This window comes from Lithobates pipiens, unplaced genomic scaffold, assembly GCF_037356315.1.
Source record: "Lithobates pipiens isolate NorthernLeopardFrog02 unplaced genomic scaffold, aLitPip1_a1.2 Scaffold_22, whole genome shotgun sequence".
Taxonomy (NCBI): Eukaryota; Metazoa; Chordata; class Amphibia; order Anura; family Ranidae; genus Lithobates; species Lithobates pipiens.
Window position 1 is genome coordinate 180,770,385 of NW_027507784.1, and position 20,701 is coordinate 180,791,085.

At 43.6% G+C, this 20,701-nt stretch overlaps 1 protein-coding gene across 1 annotated transcript in view; it reads right to left on the reverse strand.

The window, feature by feature from the left end:
- Window positions 1–20,701, reverse strand: part of SLC40A1 (solute carrier family 40 member 1) — a 106,922-nt gene that overhangs the window by 24,310 nt on the left and 61,911 nt on the right. Inside the window, exon 7 of the mRNA XM_077448700.1 lies at window positions 7,510–8,175. Within this exon, the coding sequence (XP_077304826.1) occupies window positions 7,510–8,175 (666 nt within the window). The remainder of the gene's footprint in view (window positions 1–7,509; window positions 8,176–20,701) is intronic.

Genomic DNA, 20,701 nt, shown 5'->3' on the forward strand with positions numbered 1-20,701 from the left:
GGCCAGTGTCAAATTTGAAATGTATAGTTTTGTTGCATCTGCCTTCTATTGGGTCACCACGGGACACCACTCGATTAATCTGGTGCACCCCAATCAATTGTACTTGGTACTAGGTTTTGAATAACCCAATACTTTTAAAGGTGGACCCAAGCTGTTTTTGTGGGAGCCCTTTGCTCTAGACCCCCCCCCCCCCATTTCAAGACTGAAAGCATAAGGACTGATTCCCACGCAACAAGTAGTCCTGCACAATCCTAGTCTTTTATATATTGTATAAATAGTGATAAAATATACTGTCTAGCCATGAATTAGTTGTCTCCAGGTCAGATCTGAGTGCATCCAAACTAGGATATCTCTGAATTATCACAATCTCGGTTGGCCACAGTTTTTTTCAATTTTTTTCTTTTTTTTTTTTGACCACATGCTGAACCTGCAGACTGTATCACTGTGCCAACATTGCTAAGTTTAGAACACAAAAAAAGGAAAAGGAAACAGTCTAACTATTAGTCAGATACTTGCCTTTGTATTCTAGTAATCTTTCTTGGTATTCAAAACTGTGATCACACGATTTAAAGAAAGTTAAATGAATTATACAAATGCAATAGATGTTGTGAAAGAACCCAGACTGGTATGATTGACCGCAGAAAAATATATAAAGAGGAAACCTTGCTTTGTCTTATTAGGCGAGTTTAAAACAGAATTAAATCTAAAACCAAACATATAATTTTTGCAGCTTACCAACTCTTATGCCGCGTACACACGACCGGACTTTTTAACAGATTTGGTCAGGGGGACAATTTCGACCGACTTTGCAGCTGAGGTCCGCCGGACTTTCAAACAAACGGACTTGGCCACACACGATCACTCCAAAAGTTAGTCTGTCGGACTAGCACACAGATGACCAGATTTTTCGACCAGACTCGGAGTCCGTCGGAAAGATTTGAAGCAAGTTTTATTTATAGGTCCGCCGGACTTTTGGGAAGAAAAAGTCCACTGGAGCCCACACACAATCAAATTGTCCGACGGATTCCAGTCCACTGGACCAAGTCCGTCGAAAAAGTCTGGACAATTAGATGTGGTGGCTGTATCAGTTTTCTGTTTTAAGCTTTTTTCTTTTATTTTCACCTGGTGATCTGGCTAGCAAGTCTGTTATTTTTCAACTTCTTTAGCAGACCAAGCTGCCCAGCAAAATTGGCAGTTAGAAGGTTGAGACAAACCATTTAACACTGATGTGGTATTTACAATGGTCAGCTTTTACTCATGTATGTAAAACCTTTGTCACATAAGGTAACTGCTTATAACCTGGAGTCTGGCTTTATTTGTTTGTCATGTTCATCTAAACCTGTCATCTAACACTACCCTCTCCCTAGACAAGCGATGGCGAACCTTGGCACCCCAAAACATCTGGGGTGCCAAGGTTTGCCATCTGCCCTAGACTGACAATGTTGCTGTCCAAAGGTGTCTTTATTGCTCTTCCATCCGTAGTGCAGGCACTGTACAGTCACCACATTTAAGAACTGGTAAATTACATTGTGGCTTTAATACCATTTATAAGTAACACTAAACAATATCCTCACTCTACCAAATAATCCATACACATGCACTTTTAAAGCGGGAGTGAACCCGGTGACTTTCTTTTTTTCTACACCTGTAAGGTAAAAGGCATAATGAGCTAGTATGCATCGCATACTAGCTCATTATGAAATACTTACCTTAGAACGAGGCGCCAGCATCTCACTCGGTCCACGCCGAGGGAGCTGACATGTTCCCTCGGCATGTCTTCCGGGTATCGCGACTCTGGCGCTGTGAGTGGCCGGAGCCGCAATATCATCACTCCCGACAGGGTCTGGCGTCTGCCAGACTTTCAGCCGAGAATCCCCGGAGCGCATGTGCTGTAGAAGTCAGCGGCTCATTGCAAGGGAAATATCTCCAAAACCGTACAGGTTTAGGAGATATTCTTTTTACCTACAGGTAAGCCTATAATAAATAAGGTAAAAGTTAAAAATATGACTATACAACCGCTTTAATGGGCCTGTAATCTATTTTTCACAAAATTGTTTCTTGCTGTGTTTTTTTCCCTCCTTGTAATGTCCTCTGTAAGCTCCCAAGCCTCTCTTTTTCCTTTCTTCCTTTTGTTCGGAATGAGCAGTGCATGTTAGTTGCAGTCATGTGCTCTATGCACACTACACACCTCCTAAAACAAAGTCCCATAGCCTCTAATCTATCTTGTAAGTAAAGGAAGAGAGAGTAATTACATTCCTACAAACAGTGGGACCATGGAGAACACAAATAGCCACACTCTAAGCCTTTGTACACACGGTCGGATATTCCGATGGACAATGTCCGATAGGACCGTGTTGTCTGATAATCCGACAGTGTGTGGGCTTCATCGGACTGTTTCCGTCAGAGTATCCGATGGACCAAGTTTTCCAGCTGGGCTATAAAATTTTCCGACAACATGATCCGATTGGACTTTGTCCGATCATGTGTAGAGAATTCCGATAGGACAAATTGCCACGCATGCTCAGATCAAATTCCTAGACCAAAGCTATTGTCTACTAGCCTGAACGTAGTCCCGTCCTAACGAAATAACGTCATCACGTTAAGTACGATCGGATTTTCTGACAACTTTGTCTGACTGTGTGTATGCAACAGTTTCGGACAAAATCCGACAAATTTGGTTGTCGGAATGTCCGACCGTGTGTACAAGGGCTTACAGGAAGTCAGATCATAACAGCATAAAAAATGAAATTTGGAGATTTGGAGGAGGCTGAGAGCATTTAAAATATACTTTTATTGATATAGGAATAAATAGTTGAATATAGTTTTTCCTTCAAACCAGAGTTTAGTGTCACTTTAGGTTGAATACCCCACTTTTATGTCTCGTGTCTTAGAGCCTTGAGCCGAGAGAGCGAACGTAAGGAAGAAGTCCCAGAGGAAAAAAAGAAACAAGGGACTGGATGCAAATCTTCAGCCAGTAGAAAAAGTCAACGTATGAGCCCGATAACTTGGTTTAGATGCTCTCCACAAAACAGGGGGCTCCCAAAAAGTGGAGGTTACCCAAACTGTCTTGGGAGCCCATTATTTTTGTATTATTTCCACAAGTGGCAACAAGAAAACAAAAGGCAGCCAACACATTTCAGGGGTCACAAAAGCCCTTCATCAGGGCTTAAGCCAATGTATTAAAGTGTTTGTTTAGTGGACTCAAAATACAGAGCTCCTGGCAAACCAATCTGTGTCAGGAAATGAGTCAATGAGTAATTTTTCCAACGTCAAAAGTAGAATATATCTTATAAACAAATAACAATGATAAAGTCAAAAAAGCATACTGGGTAAATCAAAACCTACTGAAAGTGTCAATATTATGACACAAGCATCCAAAAGTGCTACATATACACACTACAATGACAATCAATATAAAATAATATTATTTGGGTATTACACCCTGGAGGTCCTGGACCTGTACACCCCAACATCAAATGTCTGCTTGAGACACAACGCACAAACTCTCTACAACATATCTACTGGAAATATCCACTCATTAAAGTTTAACTAAAGGCAAAACTTTTTTAGTTTAGGGTAGAGTGGAGGGAGATTAGAACATCTGTCAGTTTTTATTGTTGTCTGTGCCCCCGTTAACCACTTGCTGCCCGCCCTATAGGCAAATGACGGCTGCAAAGTGGTTTCAAAATCCTGACTGGGCGTCATATGACATCCTCAGGATTTTGAGGCGCTGCGTGCCCCCGGGGGTGCGCATCGTGGCTTCGTTGTTGCGGGGTGTCAGTCTGACACCCCGCAACCACGATCTCGGTAAAGAGTCTCCGATGGAGACTCTTTACCATGTGATCAGCCGGAGAGCCGATCGGCTGCTCATCTGACAGGGGGGATCTGTGCTGATCAATTATCCCCCCCGAGGATGCCCACACTGGATCACCAGGGACGCCACCAGACCACCAGGCATGCCCAGCACCAGGTATGCCACCCTAGACCACCAGGGAGACCAGTCAGTTCCCACAATGGATGCCAATCAGTGCCCACAATGGGCATCACTGATTGGCATGCATTATTGTTTGGTACTGATTGGCATCCATCAGTACAAAACAATACAATGCCGCCTATCAGTGTCCATCCATGCCTCCTATCAGTGCCCATCCGTGCCACCTATCAGTGCCCATCAATGCCGCCTATGAGTGCCCATCCATGCCCATTGATGCCGCCTATCCATGCCCATCTGTGCCATCTATCCATGCCCATTGATGCCGCCTATCCATGCCAATCTGTGCCAGCTATCAGAGCCAGTTTGTGCCACCTATCAGTGTCCATCCATTTCGCCCATCAGTGCCGCCTATCAGTGCCGCCTATCAGTGCCCATCAATGCCACTTCATTTGTGCCACCTCATCAGTGCCGCCTTATCAGTGCCCGTCAGTGCAGCCCCATCAGTGCCCATCAGTGAAGGAGAAAACGTACTTATTTACAAAGTTTTGAAACTGCAACAAAAAAAATATTTTTTTTTTCAAAAAATTCGGTCTTTTTATATTTGTTTAGCAAAAAATAAAAACCGTAGAGGTGATCAAATACCACCAAACGAAATCTCTATTTGTGGGGAAAAAAATGATAAAAATTTCATTTGGGTACAGTGTAGCATGACCGTGCAATTGTCATTCAAAGTGCGACAGCGCTGAAAGCTCAAAATTGGTCTGGGCAGGAAGGTGTTTAAGTGCCTGGTATTGAGGTGGTTAAGGAGATTCACCCTCTCTATTTGTCCTGTTTACCATTATCATTGAAAGTGAAAGTAAAAGAAAATCCCAAATTTTGGGTTGTACCCAGTAAAGTAACAGAGGGGAAATATTCCAATGGGCCCCCCACCCCCCCCCCCCCCCCAAGGAATTCCCCTAATTTGCAAAGATTTCCTCTCACTTCCTGTTTGGCTATGGGACAGGAAGTGAAGCGAAATCTCAGCAATGGGACACAAATAGCGAATAAAAATCTGGCAGGTGTTATCATCCTCTCTTGCTCTATCCAAAATAGCAAAAAAAAGTTTTGCCTATAGTTCTACTTTAAGCCTGTCTACTAGAAGGTCCATAATCTATACTATATAATATATATAATATAGTAATATATATAATTTATTCAAGCCAAAGATACCCTTAGAACTCTTAGAACCCTTAACAAATTTTTTTGGACTTTCACCCAAAGACTTTGTCAATACATTAAAAAGACTACTAGGGCATATCCTCACAGCCACCCAGTGCTTAAAGCATGCCTTCACCTAAAAATTAAAGTATTTCTAACCCTCCTCCTAGCCTGTTACATAAGTATATACAGTATATATTAGGGTTGCACCAATACCGTGCATTTGCACGAGTACTTGTGCAAATGCTCAGCTGCCTAATCCATGATCAGTGCTTGTAACGGCCCCCACCGGCGCTCCGATCACCCTGGACTGTCCCCTGTGTCCTCCTCCATGCTCCTAAGGTCCCCCACTATGTCCTCCTCCGCTCCCCCTCCGTGTCCTCCTCTACTCCCCCTCTGTGTCCTCCTCTAGTCCTTCTCCACTCCCCCTCCGTGTCCTTCTCCAGTCCCCCCGTCCCAGATCTGTCAGGATGTAGAGCAGAGGAAGGAGCAGGTAAATCTGTAATTTACTGGCTCCTTCCTTTTCTGACTGCACACTGAGTGATCACTGACTGTCCATTCATAACTGAGCATTGTACACTGTTTATGATTTTTCAGTTTATAGTTACATAGTTAGTCAGGTTGAAAAAAAGACACAAGTCCATCCAGTTCAACCACAAAAAAAATAAATAAATAAATAATAATATCATATAATATCATATAATATGAATGAACAGGAGCCTCTTAAGTGCAGCCTCACTGCTAAGGCTGCTAAGAAAGGGACTAGGGAATCCTCAGTCCCTTTCCCTGTCTCAAAGGGGAGATATCAGGGGTTTGTTTAGACCACTGATATCTCAACAAACCCAACAGGGTTGATAAAAAAAACATTTAAAAAAAATATTTAAAATTAATATTTTAAAAATAATAAAAAATAAAATAAAAAACTGGCTATTGTCCAATCACTGTTATTGTCACTGTCCACCCACCCTTCACAAAAAAAAACCATAGTATATATGTATATATTGTAACAGTGCAAGGCCCTTCCTCCTGTGAAAACATAGGATGAAGTGACACACGATTCGCACATATACATAGTGTGACACTCCAAAATGTCAGCTCTAAGCAGAGAAAGGTGTTTTTTTCTTTTGGTTTGGTAGTCCTGCATCAGGGTCCAGTGTTTGGGGATATCAATAAGATTTAGGTTGGAAGAAGTCTCCAAGGTTGGAACCCCTGCAAGGCAACTTTTTTGTATGGAACTTTAATTTCATTTTCAATAAAAGTGGTCTGCCACACCCTTAAACTGAAGTTTGGACTGACACATCTCACTAAAAATGCATGTACCACATGAGCTAACAATCCACCATATCATAATATAAATATACTGTATATATATATATATATATATATATATATATATATATATATATATATATATATATATACACAGACACACACATATTACTAAAAGTATTGTGTTATTGTGTTGCCTGCCTTTACACGCATATGAGCTTTAATGGCTTAATGGCATACCAGTCTTAGTCCGTAGGGTTCAATATTGAGTTGGACGACCCTTTGCAGCTATAACAGCTTCAACTCTTCTGGGAAGGCTGTCCACAAGGTTTAGGAGTGTGTCTATGGGAATGTTTGACCATTCTTCCAGAAGCACATTTGTGAGGTCAGGCACTGGTAAGGACGAGAAGACCTGGCTCGCAGTCTCCGCTCTAATTCATCCCAAAGCTGTTCTAATGGGTTGAGGTCAGGCTAGGGTGCAGGCCAGTCAAGTTCCTCCACCCCAAGCTCACTGATTCATGTCTTTATGGACTTTTCTTTGTACACTGGTGCACAGTCATGTTGGAACAGGTTTGGCTTTTCTCCGTGTTTTGCACCTTGCTCACACAGATTGACCATTGTATTCTGTATATTTATAATGTATGTTTTATACTACGCATTCTGGCCACATATTGTTCTGATACCTTTCTCTTTTATATCAATAAAAAAAGTAGTTAAAAAAAAAAGTTTGTTTACATGTAAAGGCAGGCGTCCCAATACATTTGGTAATATAGTATATTATATAATACACAAACACAAACACCCACACGCACACACACACAGTATATATACACAGTTTCTATATTCTTTTTTTCAAGTATCTTTCTTTTTTAGTACTCTCTTCAACTTCCTTAATCCTCACCTAGCAAGGATTGCAACCAGAAAGTCTGGTCGAGAAAGTCTTGCTTCCAACACAAACTACTTGAATTCTTAAGAATTGTAATCTGAGTGCATTGATCTGTTCAATATAATAACTAGATCCAGAAGAGGACTTTAGTAAACCTGAAAATCACAACTAGTCAAAAGTTTGTTAATATCCAAAATCATAAGTATATTTAATTTCTACTTACCAACTCTGGCAGCAATAACACCAGCAAAGAGTAGAATAACTGAAACCAAAGGTATGGGGTTCTCTTCAGGTCCAATAGTAGTCGAATTGGAGCTAATCAGCAGATTTGGCATAGCAGTTGTAAAGTAATCATGAGAAACACCACCTGGAGAAACCGTAGGCAGAGATTCTCCCTCAAGGAAGCGAGTGCCGATGTCTTCAAATGGAGAAATAGAGAGATCCAAAGGACTTCCAGGCATGAAGACAGATACAACACAAAGAACAAGGCTGCTTAGCTGAGCTATCCCTGAAATTAATCCAGTACGAACTAGGCCACATTTTTTTCTCAGCCAGGTGAAAGCAACAGTTCCCATGATTCCAGAAATTGCAGATGCTCCCATGAGGAGGCTAAGAACAAAGCCACTCAATCCCTGTGTGTAAGCATAACCGGTAGTGATGCAGTCAAATCCAAGGACTGTCATGTAGAGGAAAGCAAGACCCATACCAGCCCAGAAGACAGACTGGTTGTAGTAAGCTATCCATCCATTTTTGAAGGTGAGGAATGGTTCACGAATTCTGTCACTACAGCTAGGCTCTTTAGGAATTTCAGCAGTGACAATCGCTTTCTCTGTCACAAGGCAAATATGTTCAGTTGGTTTTTCATTGTTGTTTGAGTTAGCATCTATAACTGAAAAAAACATTGTCACAATATTACATTTATATAAAATACTATTGCTATACAAAAAAAGAAGCCAATAACAAAGTATAGAACTAAATATGTTAAAGTGAATTAAAAAAATGACAATTTAAAAATTAGCTGGATTTTTGCAGGGAGAGGACATACAATGTCATGTTAACATATCACTAATGCTACTTTTACATACCACTTTAATACCCCTTCATTACCAGGCCAGTTTTCAGTGCTGTGATAATTTAAAGCTACGTGTGTACGCGGCTTTAAATTATCACAGCACTGAAAACTGGACTTCCCGCCAGACTGTCCGTCGGACTTTCCGAACGGGGTACTTGCCCACACACGGCACTTTTTCAGCGGACTAATACGGCGTACTAAGTCTGCCGTACTATCCGCCCTACTTTTGAAATGAACGGACTCGCCCACACACGCGGAGGAAAGTCCGCTCATTTCGAGCGCGTCTCCAGGTAGGCGGGGCCCGCGAAGAAGACGCCGCTGGCCCCGCCGCCTGGTATGAACTTAAAGGGGAACCCCAACGCCGAAAAAAAATCGGCGTGGGGGTTCCCCCAAAGTCCACAACAGACCCTTGTCCGAGCACGCTACCCGGCCGGCCAGGAAAGGAGGGGCGAGCGAGCGCCCCCCCCCCCCCTCCTGAGCCGTACCAGGCCGCGCGGCCCCCCCACCCCAAAGCACCTTGTCCCCATGTTGATGAGGACAAGGGCCTCTTCCCGACAACCCTGGCCGTTGGTTGTCGGGGTCTGCGGGCGGGGGGCTTATCGGAATCCGGGAGCCCCCTTTAATAAGGGGGCCCCTGGATACCGGCCCCCCACCCTATGTGAATGAGTATGGGGTACAATGTACCCCTACCCATTCACCTGTAAAATAAAGTACAAAAAAAAACACAACACACAAGATAAAATAATTTATTGCACAGCTCCGGGGGTCTTCCGTCTTTGGGGGGTCTTCTCGCCGGACTCCTCCGCTATCTTCTTGTAGCTCTTTTACTAGCGGAGGAGCCCGGCATTCTTCTTCGTCGCCGCGGCCTCTTCTTCCGACTTCGGAGGTCTTGTCCCCCTCTTCGGTTCTTCTGCCGGGCCACCGCGCCTTCTTATAGCTCTTTTACAGGCGGTGGCCCGGTCTTCTGTCGCCGCCGCCGCCTTCCGTTCTTCTTCTTCTCCTTCTTCTCCTGGAGATGTTGACTCGACGTTCTCTCCGGCCGCAATGCCAGGGACGCGCTGCGCTGCCACTTATATAGGGACAAGGGGCGGTGTCACATGGGTTGATGTCACATGGGTTGGTGTCACATGGCGACAGTCCCAGCATCCTCCGGGACTGTGACATCGTAAGGGGGCAGGGTCACCATGTGACACCAACCCATGTGACACCAACCCATGTGACACCGCCCCTTGTCCCTATATAAGTGGCAGCGCAGCGCGTCCCTGGCATTGCGGCCAGAGAGAACGTCGAGTCAACATCTCCAGGAGAAGAAGGAGAAGAAGAAGAAGAAGAACGGAAGGCGGCTGCGGCGACAGAAGACCGGCAGAAGAACCGAAGAGGGGGACAAGACCCCCGAAGTCGGAAGAAGAGGCCGCAGCGACGAAGAAGAATGCCGGGCTCCTCTGCTAGTAAAAGAGCTACAAGAAGATAGCGGAGGAGTCCGGCGAGAAGACCCCCAAAGACGGAAGACCCCCGGAGCTGTGCAATAAATTATTTTATCTTGTGTGTTGTGTTTTTTTTTTGTACTTTATTTTACAGGTGAATGGGTAGGGGCCTGGTACGGCTCAGGAGGGGGGGCGCTCGCTCGCCCCTCCTTTCCTGGCCGGCCGGGTAGCGTGCTCGGACAAGGGTCTGCTGTGGACTTTGGGGGGACCCCCACCCGGATTTTTTTCGGCGTTGGGGTTCCCCTTTAAGTCCATACCAGGTGGCCGGGCCAGCGGCGTCTCCTTCGCGGGCCCCGCCTACCTGCAGACCCGCTCGAAATGAGTGGACTTTTCTCCGCGCGGGAAAAGTCCGCTCATTTCAAAAGTACGGCGGACTGGCACACACACGGCCGGAATGTCCGCCGAAATGCGAGTCCGGTGGGAAGATTGGAGTGCAACACTACCTTCTAAGTCCGCCATACTTTCGGGTCAAAAAAGTATGCCGGAGGCTACACACGGGGGGATTGTCTGGCGGACCAGAGTTTGCCGGACTTTTCCACCCGCTTGTTTGATCGTGTGTACGCGGCATAACTGACACTTATTCTGTCATACCACACTATAGTCAAATTAATTTTATATCATTTTTTGAGACAGAGCTTTCTTTTAGTGTTTTTAAATAACCATTGTTTTTTTCTCAATAAAAATGAAAAATAAAAAAAAAACATGGCACATTTTTGTAAAATAGACCCCCAAGGTGATTTTTTTGTCAAATGTTTTGGAAATTAAGAATCATGTTGGTATTAGGGGGTTAAACACAGAGTTTGGGAATGGTGCACCATTCCCACTTTGCATGCAGCCGCTGACGTCAGCGGTGCATGCGCATTGAAGGCCCGGCTGAAGGTCCGGGAGATGCTGCTGGACCTTGCTGGGAAGAAGGCTCCCGTGCGTATGTGTGAGAGTGACATAATCGCGGCTCCAGCTACTCACAGCAAACCTGGAAGAAACGTGGAGGGTAAAATGTCAGTTCCCATGGAGTGGACCGGGATCAGATGCCGGCGCTTCGTTATATACTAGCTGTATACTAACTCATTATGCCTTTGCCTTACAGGTTTTGTTTTTTGCTTTGTTTTTTAAATTGCTGTGCGGGTATACAACCACTTTAATATACAGGACACAAGATGTTAAAGGCACAACGCTAAAGGCTTATCCAAGGGCCCCAGCATTATTTATCACATTTTTCCTATTTCTGTTACATTACTAGAATGTATTAGCTTTAGAATGTATTAGAACAAAATAGTTTAGATCACATGTGGGTTTATTCAGTAAAGGAAATATCAGTGTAACCAATCAGAATACTTTTCTGTTTTGATGATCTGACTTTTGGTAAGGTCAACCAGGTAACCTTTTTTGATTCCCCAAAGTTTATACCTGCATCTGAGAAATACTTAGTTGAGGAAAGATGTAGGAATGTTCTGGGTTTATCAGCTTGCCATGACAACGCTCTGTTCAATTTTCAGTTTGCAAAAATGAATAGGATGTTTTGTGTGGTGATTTAGACAAATATAAGAGAACTTGGTTTTGAGTAAATCCTTAGGTTACCAAGCATGTTGCACAACAAAAACTACCCATTCTCTTTAAATGCTAATGGAAAATCAGCCGCATACACATGATCGCACAGTCCGACTACAAAATCCATGAGATTTTTTCCGTCGGATGTTGGCTCAAACTTGTCTTGCATACACACGGTCGCACAAAGTTGTCGGAATTTCTGAACGTCAAGAACGGGGTGACGTACAACACGTACGAAGGGACTAGAAAAGGGAAGTTCAATACCAAGTGCGCCACCCTTTGGGCTCCTTCTGCTAATCTTGTGTTAGTAGAAGTTTGGTGAGAGACAATTCGCACTTTTCAATACGAGCAGCAAAACAACTTCGTTCTTCTAGCATTATAAAAAAAAAGAGAATGCGCTGCATTGAAAGATTTCAAAATTTGCAGCGTGACGAATGTGCTATCTCCATTATGAACGGTAGTTTTACCAGACCGAGCGCTTCCGTCTCATAATGTATTCTGAGCATGCGTGGCACTTTGTATGGCGGAATTGTGTAGACACAATCGAAATTTGCACGAACGGATTTTGTTGTCAGAAAATTTGAGAACCAGATCTGAAATTTTGTGCGATGGAAATTCCGATGGAAACTTTCCGATGAAGCCTACACATGGTTGGATTTTCTGACAACAAGCTCCGATCGCATATTTACCGTCAAAAAGTCAGACCGTGTGTACGCGGCATTAGTGTGAGAGTAGGCTTGCATAAAAGTAACTAAAGCACTGAAGTAAAGGGAGCCAAAGTGACAAACAGAGAAATTGTGCACTGTGACTCTTTGGAGCATGCAAAGCTATACTAAAGAACTAAAAGTTCTTTCCCCTTTGTGTATGTGCAGCTGCACTGCGGGAAATGTCCCGGACACAGTTGATTGGTCCAGGAATGAGAGCTTACTTCCAGGTCCAGCTGAATCCAAGAATCAGAACAAACTCAAGAATGTCACTACTCGCCAGAAGGTATTAAATCTAACTTCAGCATTTAATGTTTGAGTCTTGGTACAGTGGCCAGTTGCATGGGCAACAGGTTGGAAAACCATTTAGAACATTAATTTTTCCAGCGCAACATGTATGTCAGTTGTTAATTAATTCTAAAGAGGATTATAATGCCTTTTTTTTTTTTAAATAAAACATAATATTTATTGTGTGCACGATGCTGTGTAGTGCATCTACTGAATGCAATTGCATCTATGGTATGATGTTCAGTATGTATGTTCACTACTGACCATTAGGATTGCATCCCAGAAAATTTCTGTTTCAATGGTTTTTATTAATTGTTTACGTAGAATGTTAAAGAACAATCAGTAGAACAGCGAACAGTCCTCGCTTGCTCCATGTGTTTCAGATAAACTGTTGAACATGAAGGCAAACATCCAAGCATGGAAACAGACAAACAATCAAACAATTGAGTGCTAGGCTTAATACAGACAAATGTAGACCCGACTCGCAGGTTAGGCCCTCTTTTGCCACTCCCCCAACATATTTTAACTAAAATGGGAGGCAGGACAGTGTCTAATGCTGGAATACTGGCAGAACTCAGAATCTACCTGTACTCTGCGGTGCAATCATTCTATCAGCCACCCTTGCTTTGTGTGTATGTGGGACAACTTGGTCTCTGATAAACATCATTACTAGGGTAAAATCACAGCAAAATAATCTGAGTGGCTTAATAATGTAGCGGCTAAGATTCATTCAGCAATTGTTTAACATGACTGTCCCCCCATAGGGGATCCTATACTCAACAATATACCTAGGAGAGTCTTGGTTAGCCAAAAGTATGGAAAGCGAGAAAATCGTGGAAACCAGAATGCTAGCGGTAAGCATGAAAACAGAAAATTGTTTCATACTTACCGTAATTTTCTTTTCTTGGTGCCTATCCATGGCAGCATACCTGTGACAAGCTCCACCTTGGGTCCTCCCACAGGACCAATGAATATTATAACTGAAAAGGATTAGTTCACTCCCACCATTCTACGTAATACCAAAGGTGGGATTGTATGCTGCCATGGATGGGCCCCAGGAAAAGAAAATTACGATAATTATGAAACACTTTTCTGTTTTTCTGGTGCCTCCATGGCAGCATACCTGTGACAAATAACTAGCTGAAAAAGGTGGGATGATGCATAGTAAAAGATGTACTTGAAAAATAATTTAAAATAGTCAAATACTGGCCCAATAGCCTGTGTGCCAGTTTTTACAGATGAGAAAGCTGGGTTTACTCTGTAACATCTCGTAAATGCATGTTGGGATGCCCATGATGCTACCCTTTAGATTATTTTGATGGATATGTCTGCTCTGGCCATCCAAGAAGCAGAAAACAACCGGGTGGCATACAGCCTAACTAAAAAGGGGGTTCTAGTCCCCTATCCCTGTACACCTTCTTAATCAACTTGATTATCCATGAAACTATTGTACTAAAGCAAGGATCTGCAAACTATGGCTCCCTAGCTACCGCAGAACATGACTAGGCATGATAGATACTACAGTTCCTGAATGGCCGGAGGGCCCCAAATGATGCTTCTTTGCCCCTCTCTTTTTTTTTTTGGAGTATTACAAGATTGTATCTTAGCACCGACTTAATATCATCTTCATGAAGAAGGTCAAAATTGGATTTGAAAAGATTGGCAGGACCCAAGGCTCCGAGATAGTAGAGGAAGAGGAGAACTTAGGGATGAATCTATGTTCCACTCTATCTGAGTACAAAAAATAATATTATTGTCTTCTGATCCCAGAGCCTGAAGTTTTGATACTCCCCAGCCCGATGCCATCGACACAAAGAAAAATTGTTTCCAGGTGACATTCCACCAGTATGCTGAATCAGGGGAAAAAGGCTGTTTGGATAAGGGCTCCAGAGTGATAGAGAAATCCCAAGTGGGAAAGATTTTTAAGGCACAGAAATCATTTGGGAAAAATTTATCTAGTTTGAAAAATATTATTGGATGTGGCACAACCCAATGCTCAAACATAGCCGACTCACCACTTGCAAGTGGGAAAGATTTGTTTTAATGGGTAGGCTTATCTTCCTGACTGTTTAGAAGAATTGGATTATTAAAGGATCTTCGGCCCATCTCTTGTCACAGCAGAGATTGCCACCAGCTGTACCTTTAAGTTGCTTAAAGTGATTGTAAAGCTTTGATTTTTTTTTTTTTTTTTTTAAATAACAAACATGTCATACTTACCTCCACTGTGCAGTTCGTTTTTCACAGAGTGGCCCCGAACACCGTCTTCTGGAGTTCCTCGGCTGCTCTTGCGGCTCCTCCCCACATCAGATAACCCAATAGGAGAAGCACGCTCCTGTGGGGTTACCTTGCGGGCATGCTCCCGATTCCAGCATTCAGCATTCATAGCTGACAAATGTATTATTCCAAACCTTGTCACACGTATTGTTCATTGAAGGCTCCTGTGCTTTGAGCAGAGTTGAAACAACTCTGGAGGAACATCCTAATGATTAAAGCCTATGTTTTAACATTCTAATGTGAAGGTTCAATCTTTGAGGATTCTGATGGGTGTGATGCCTTGAGCCAGAAGAAAGGGTATCAGAGAAATATTTACCGGAGGCTGGACACCAAAAAATATTGCCCTAGGAAACCATGGGTCTCCCTGCAAATATGGCAGAACTGTTATCACCGTTTATTGTTGATATTGCAAGTCTCGAGAGAATTTGAGGTAGGAGGCCGGAGGAGGACTAAATTAAAATGCATGCCTAAGGACTTGGCAGGGCATCTATTGCTTCTGCCCAAGGGTGAGGTAGATGTGAAATAAACCTCTGTAGCTTGGGATTGCTTGCTGTAGCAAAGGATGCGGTTTAGGAAAGGTCCACTGGCCCACAATCCAACTGAATAAGTTTGGTTGTAGGGACCATTTGTTGAGATCCAGGAATCCTTGGGACAGGTGATCAGCGTCTGTGTTTAAGTGGGCTGGAAGACTACTCTTAAGTCCTTCAGATTCCCCTCTGCCCAAATGAAGATGGGTTCCACTTCCCTTATTAAGGAACTGTTGTTGGTTCCCCCTTGGTGGTGTATGTATGATATTGCAGCTCTATTGTCTATCTAAATCAAAATGATTTGTCCTTGCAAATGCTGTCAATGCGAGATAAGCCGCCTGGATTTCCAGGATATTTGCAATGATGTCTGCCGCACTGAATGCCCATCTCTCTTGAACCAACATCTGGTTGCAATGTGCCTCCTAGCCTATTGCATTGGCATCTGTGGTAACTGTGGTGCAGAAGACATGCCTTAATGGATGTGGCTTTACAGTCATCTCCCTCTTTGTCCACTAGTGCAGACCCCTGTGCGTCAAACTTGTATATGGACTGGGATAGACGGTTTACTCATTGCTTCAAGAATTCTAGCTAAAAAGGTGCCTGAGGTATCCATGTGTCCATGGGACCATCTGGATACAAAAAGACGAAAATCCCTATTAAGTTGAGTTAGTTAGAGGCTGTTATGTAGGACCATGTCCTCACTCTCCTTACTTTCTGAGATGGCAGGGACAATGTCCCTTTTGCAGTGTTGAATATGGCACCTAAACTGGAGAAAATAAGATTAGTTTGATGAGTTACCATCCAACCGTATCTTGATGGTGTAGGCTACAGCATCCACCTGCTCCACTAGTTGGGCTGAATCTTTTGATAAAAGGAATATCGTCTAGTTAGTGATAAGAACTGAGACCCAGTTCTCATAAAGAAGCTTGGATAGTGATCTGAGCCCTTGTGTTGTACAGTTGTAGTATGGGTGCATGCAAGTAAGCATCCCTGAATCCCCAAGTATGTCTAATTCTGCTGTTCTGGGGAATCAAGTCTGACTTTCCTCCTGTGACATGGAAAATGGCTTTCTGTAACCTTTCTGCAAAGAGTGATTTACTATAAAAAAGGGTATTTATACTAATTTTGTTTTGACGCAGTGTCAGCTGCCCGTAGTTCTGACCAAAATACCCATATGGCTATCACAAGAACAGACATTGATCTTGCGAAGTAACGAATTGTATCCATCGCCGCCCCACTAGTGAAGTCTGCCGAGAGCCATAATTCATCCAAAGCCTTGACTATATTTCCCCTAGGAACATTTTGATGAATCACTGTTTCTATGTTTTTGGTCCATGCCCACAGGGCTTTGGATACAGATAAGGCAATTACTGACTTCCAGGCGTTTACCCGCCATTTGGTAAGCTCCTTTAAGTCAGGGTCTATTCATCTGTCTAAAGGATCCTCAATTGAGGCTGCATTATCGATTTGTGAGATGAAACTCTTTGTTATACAAACCACCTCCGGCAGACCACCTGGCATTGCAGAATCTTGTTCCGACCATGGATAAAGTTTTCCTAGGCAATTGAGAGGAAAAAACAGTCGCAAGTCGCATGACAAGATGCACTTGTGGAAACTGAGCCCACAGAAGGAAACCTGCTTCTTTAGAAATGGGAAGTACATCTTTTGACTACTCAGATGTAGTGTCGGCTTTCTCCTAGCCAATAGCTGGTTTTACAGCCTGGACATAGGGTTAGGAAAAGGTTGAAATCAGAGGACCAAGCTCTTCTGGGGTATCCTCAGATGGCCCCCCATCATCCAGATGTCTAGGAGGGATACTTGCTGTGTGGTAAGGATTCTCTCAAGGATTAGCCAGGAAGAGTTAACTTCTCTGGAGGAGATTGAGCTAATTGCTGCAATGGAACTGCTGTTGCTTGTTCTGCTATGTATCCCCTGCCCATCTTTTGAGTAGGACAGCTTACCTGTCACCTGACTCTCTGTCTGCTGCATAGACTATAAACCAACTTTCGCAGACCAATTGGCTGGTAATGGGATGACCCTGCATGCTCAGCATTTAAGGATTTGAGAGTTTGTGAATGTGAAGAACTATGCCTTTTCACGGATGAACCCTCGCCGCTTGCATGGTATCCAGATCTGGATGGTGTGCCCTAGCTGGGGCCTTCATAGGCTTGTTTATGTCATCTTGATGGCCGCTTGGACTTCTTCTGGTGTATAAATACATAAATGTACCAGCATAAGTGCTCTCTTTTTTTTTTTTACTCACCTGGATGATGGTACATGCCTTAAATGTTGGAGAGGGTCTTGTTCGGGTGGCGTACTGCTTATTTAAGGCAAAAGACAGAAAAAGCAGCTAGAGAATGATAAAGGAGTTAGCGACTAGTATTTAAACTGGAGCAAGGAGACAGTATTCCCGGGTAAAGAAAGGGAAAGAAATTACATTTACTGTTGGCAAAAAAACAGGGTCCCCTCCAGGAGCTCACCACACAGGCAACCTCCTCAGATGACAATAGGCTGCCATGCTGAAAGCCCCCAGCAATAAACAATGGAGAGGGGAGGGACAACTGTGGAAGATACAAACCTTTAAAAAATTATTTTGACAAACAAGGGCAAAAAATTAAATATTTGCCCCTATTCAAGATGGCCACCACGACCTCAGGCCAGACCACGCATGTGCAGCCAGCGGCAATAGGACCTAGGTGGCCCACCCAACTCAGCCCGGCCCACCGAGCCAGATTCTGACGTCTGCGCATGCGCAGAGTGGGCAGGAAGACGCTGAGAGAAAAGCCTGTGCAAGGTGCACACAGCCCACTATAGTAACCAGGAATGAAGGTGCAATATCACAAGGAGGGGAGGGTGGTGGGGGAGGAAGAAAGTGAAAAAGAGAGAGAGGAACGCAAAGAAAGGAAAGTGAGAGAGAATGGATGACAGGAGGGAGAAATATAGGCTAAGTGAAAAATAGATATAGCTGCTTTCTCTGCTGCAGGCTGGAGCAAATGCCAGTATATAAATGCAGATAGGAGCTCTTAGTTAAGAGACAACTGCTGTCCCAAAAGACCCACAGAAGGGACCCCCTATCTTATCAGCACATTTACAGTGCCTTGCGAAAGTATTCGGCCCCCTTGAACTTTTCAACCTTTTGCCACATTTTAGGCTTCAAACATAAAGATATAAAATTTTAATTTTTTGTGAAGAATCACCAACAAGTGGGACACAATTGTGAAGTGGAACGAAATCTATTGGATATTTTAAACTTTTTTAGCAAATAAAAAACTGAAAAGTGGTGCGTGCAAAATTATTCGGCCCCTTTACTTTCAGTGCAGCAAACTCACTCCAGAAGTTCAGCGAGGATCTCTGAATGATCCAATGTTGTCCTAAATGACTGATGATGATAAATAGAATCCACCTGTGTGTAATCAAGTCTCTGTATAAATGCACCTGCTCTGTGATAGTCTCAGGGTTCTGTTGAAAGCGCAGAGAGCATCATGAAGATCAAGGAACACACCAGGCAGGTCCGTAATACTGTTGTGGAGAAGTTTAAAGCCGGATTTGGATAAAGATTTCCCAAGCTTTAAACATCCCAAGGAGCACTGTACAAGCGATCATTTTGAAATGGAAGGAGTATCAGACCACTACAAATCTACCAAGACCTGGCCGTCCCTCTAAACTTTCAGCTCAGACAAGGAGAAGACTGATCAGAGATGCAGCCAAGAGGCCCATGATCACTCTGGATGAACTGCAGAGAACTACAGCTGAGGTGGGAGAGTCTGTCCATAGGACAACAATCAGTCGTACACTGCACAAATCTGGCCTTTATGGAAGAGTGGCAAGAAGAAAGCCATTTCTCAAAGATATCCATAAAAAGTATCGTCTAAAGTTTGCCACAAGCCACCTGGGAGACACACCAAACATGTGGAAGAAGGTGCTCTGGTCAGATGAAACCAAAATCGAACTTTTTGCCCACAATGCAAAACGATATGTTTGGCGTAAAAGCAACATAGCTCATCACCCTCAACACACCATCCCCACTGTCAAACATGGTGGTGGCAGCATCATGGTTTGGGCCTGCTTTTCTTCAGCAGGGACAGGGAAGATGGTTAAAATTGAGGGGAAGATGGATGCAGCCAAATACAGGAGCATTCTGGATGAAAACCTGTTGGAGTCTGCAAAAGACCTGAAACTGGGACGGACATTTATCTTCCAACAAGACAATGATCCCAAACATACAGCAAAATCTACAAAGGAATGGTTCACAAATAAACCTATCCAGGTGTTAGAATGGCCAAGTCAAAGTCCAGACCTGAATCCAATCGAGAATCTGTGGAAAGAGCTGAAAACTGCTGTTCACAAACGCTCTCCATCCAACCTCACTGAGCTCGAGCTGTTTTGCAAGGAAGAATGGGCAAGAATTTCAGTCTCTCGATGTGCAAAACTGATAGAGACATACCCCAAGCGACTGCAGCTGTAATCGCTTTTCATTTTTTTATTAGTTAAAAAAGTTTCAAAAATCCAATAGATTTCGTTCACTTCACAATTGTGTCCCACTTGTTGGTGATTCTTCACAAAAAATAAAATTTTTATATCTTTATGTTTAAAGACTGAAATGTGGCAAAAGGTTGAAAAGTTCAAGGGGGCCGAATACTTTCGCAAGGTACTGTAAGGTACTGTAGCTGCCCAAGAATAGGGACTGCACCTGGGAGAGGCTTGAACACAGCTGGAAGCTGCCGACCACAGAGGTAAGGGACGTTCGGCCACCATTCACTGACCATGAGGTATGAGGGGGAAAAGGAGAATGCTGGGAGGCACTAATCCCTTTCTTTTATAATATTCACTGGTCCTGAGGGAGGAGCCAAAGTGGAGCTTGTCACAGGTATGCTGCCATGGAGGCACCAGGAAATAAAGCTATGGTAGAAGAGAAGAGAAGAGGGGAAGGTGAGTCTATCTGAGAATCTGTGGTCGGTCGTCTGAGTGGATAGCCTTATGTCTCGGGGCCTGTAGGTAAGTGAGCCAAGGGGGACCATATTTTATCAAAAAGAGGTTGTTTATCATGTAGACTGCTCACTATTTTCTCGTTCAACATGATACAATTTAGTTTGCGTTTCATCAATGCTATGTCTACAATGGGGCTTTTCCAAGCTGACGCAATGGCTATTTATATAATATATTAACGTCTGAGTATGTCTAGGTTTATTGACCACTGGTTTGTTTAGGAGGACTGAGGCTTCTTTAACAATATTAACCATCGTGATCGATAATATAAAGGCGTGGACCCTCATCCAGAAGCGACGAACCTTGGGCCAAGTCCACCATATATGGAGTGGTGATCCCACCTGTCCACAACCCCTGAAGCAGAAGGCAGAGGCTCCTGCATACATTTTGGAAAGGCGCTCTGGAACCAAGTACCACCTGGTATGTACCTTATATCCCTCCTCAATCAGGGCGACATTGAGGACGCCTTTGTGGATTTGTATGCTCCATTAATGCCAGTAGTCTGCCTCAGGGCTTATTTCCAGATCCCTCT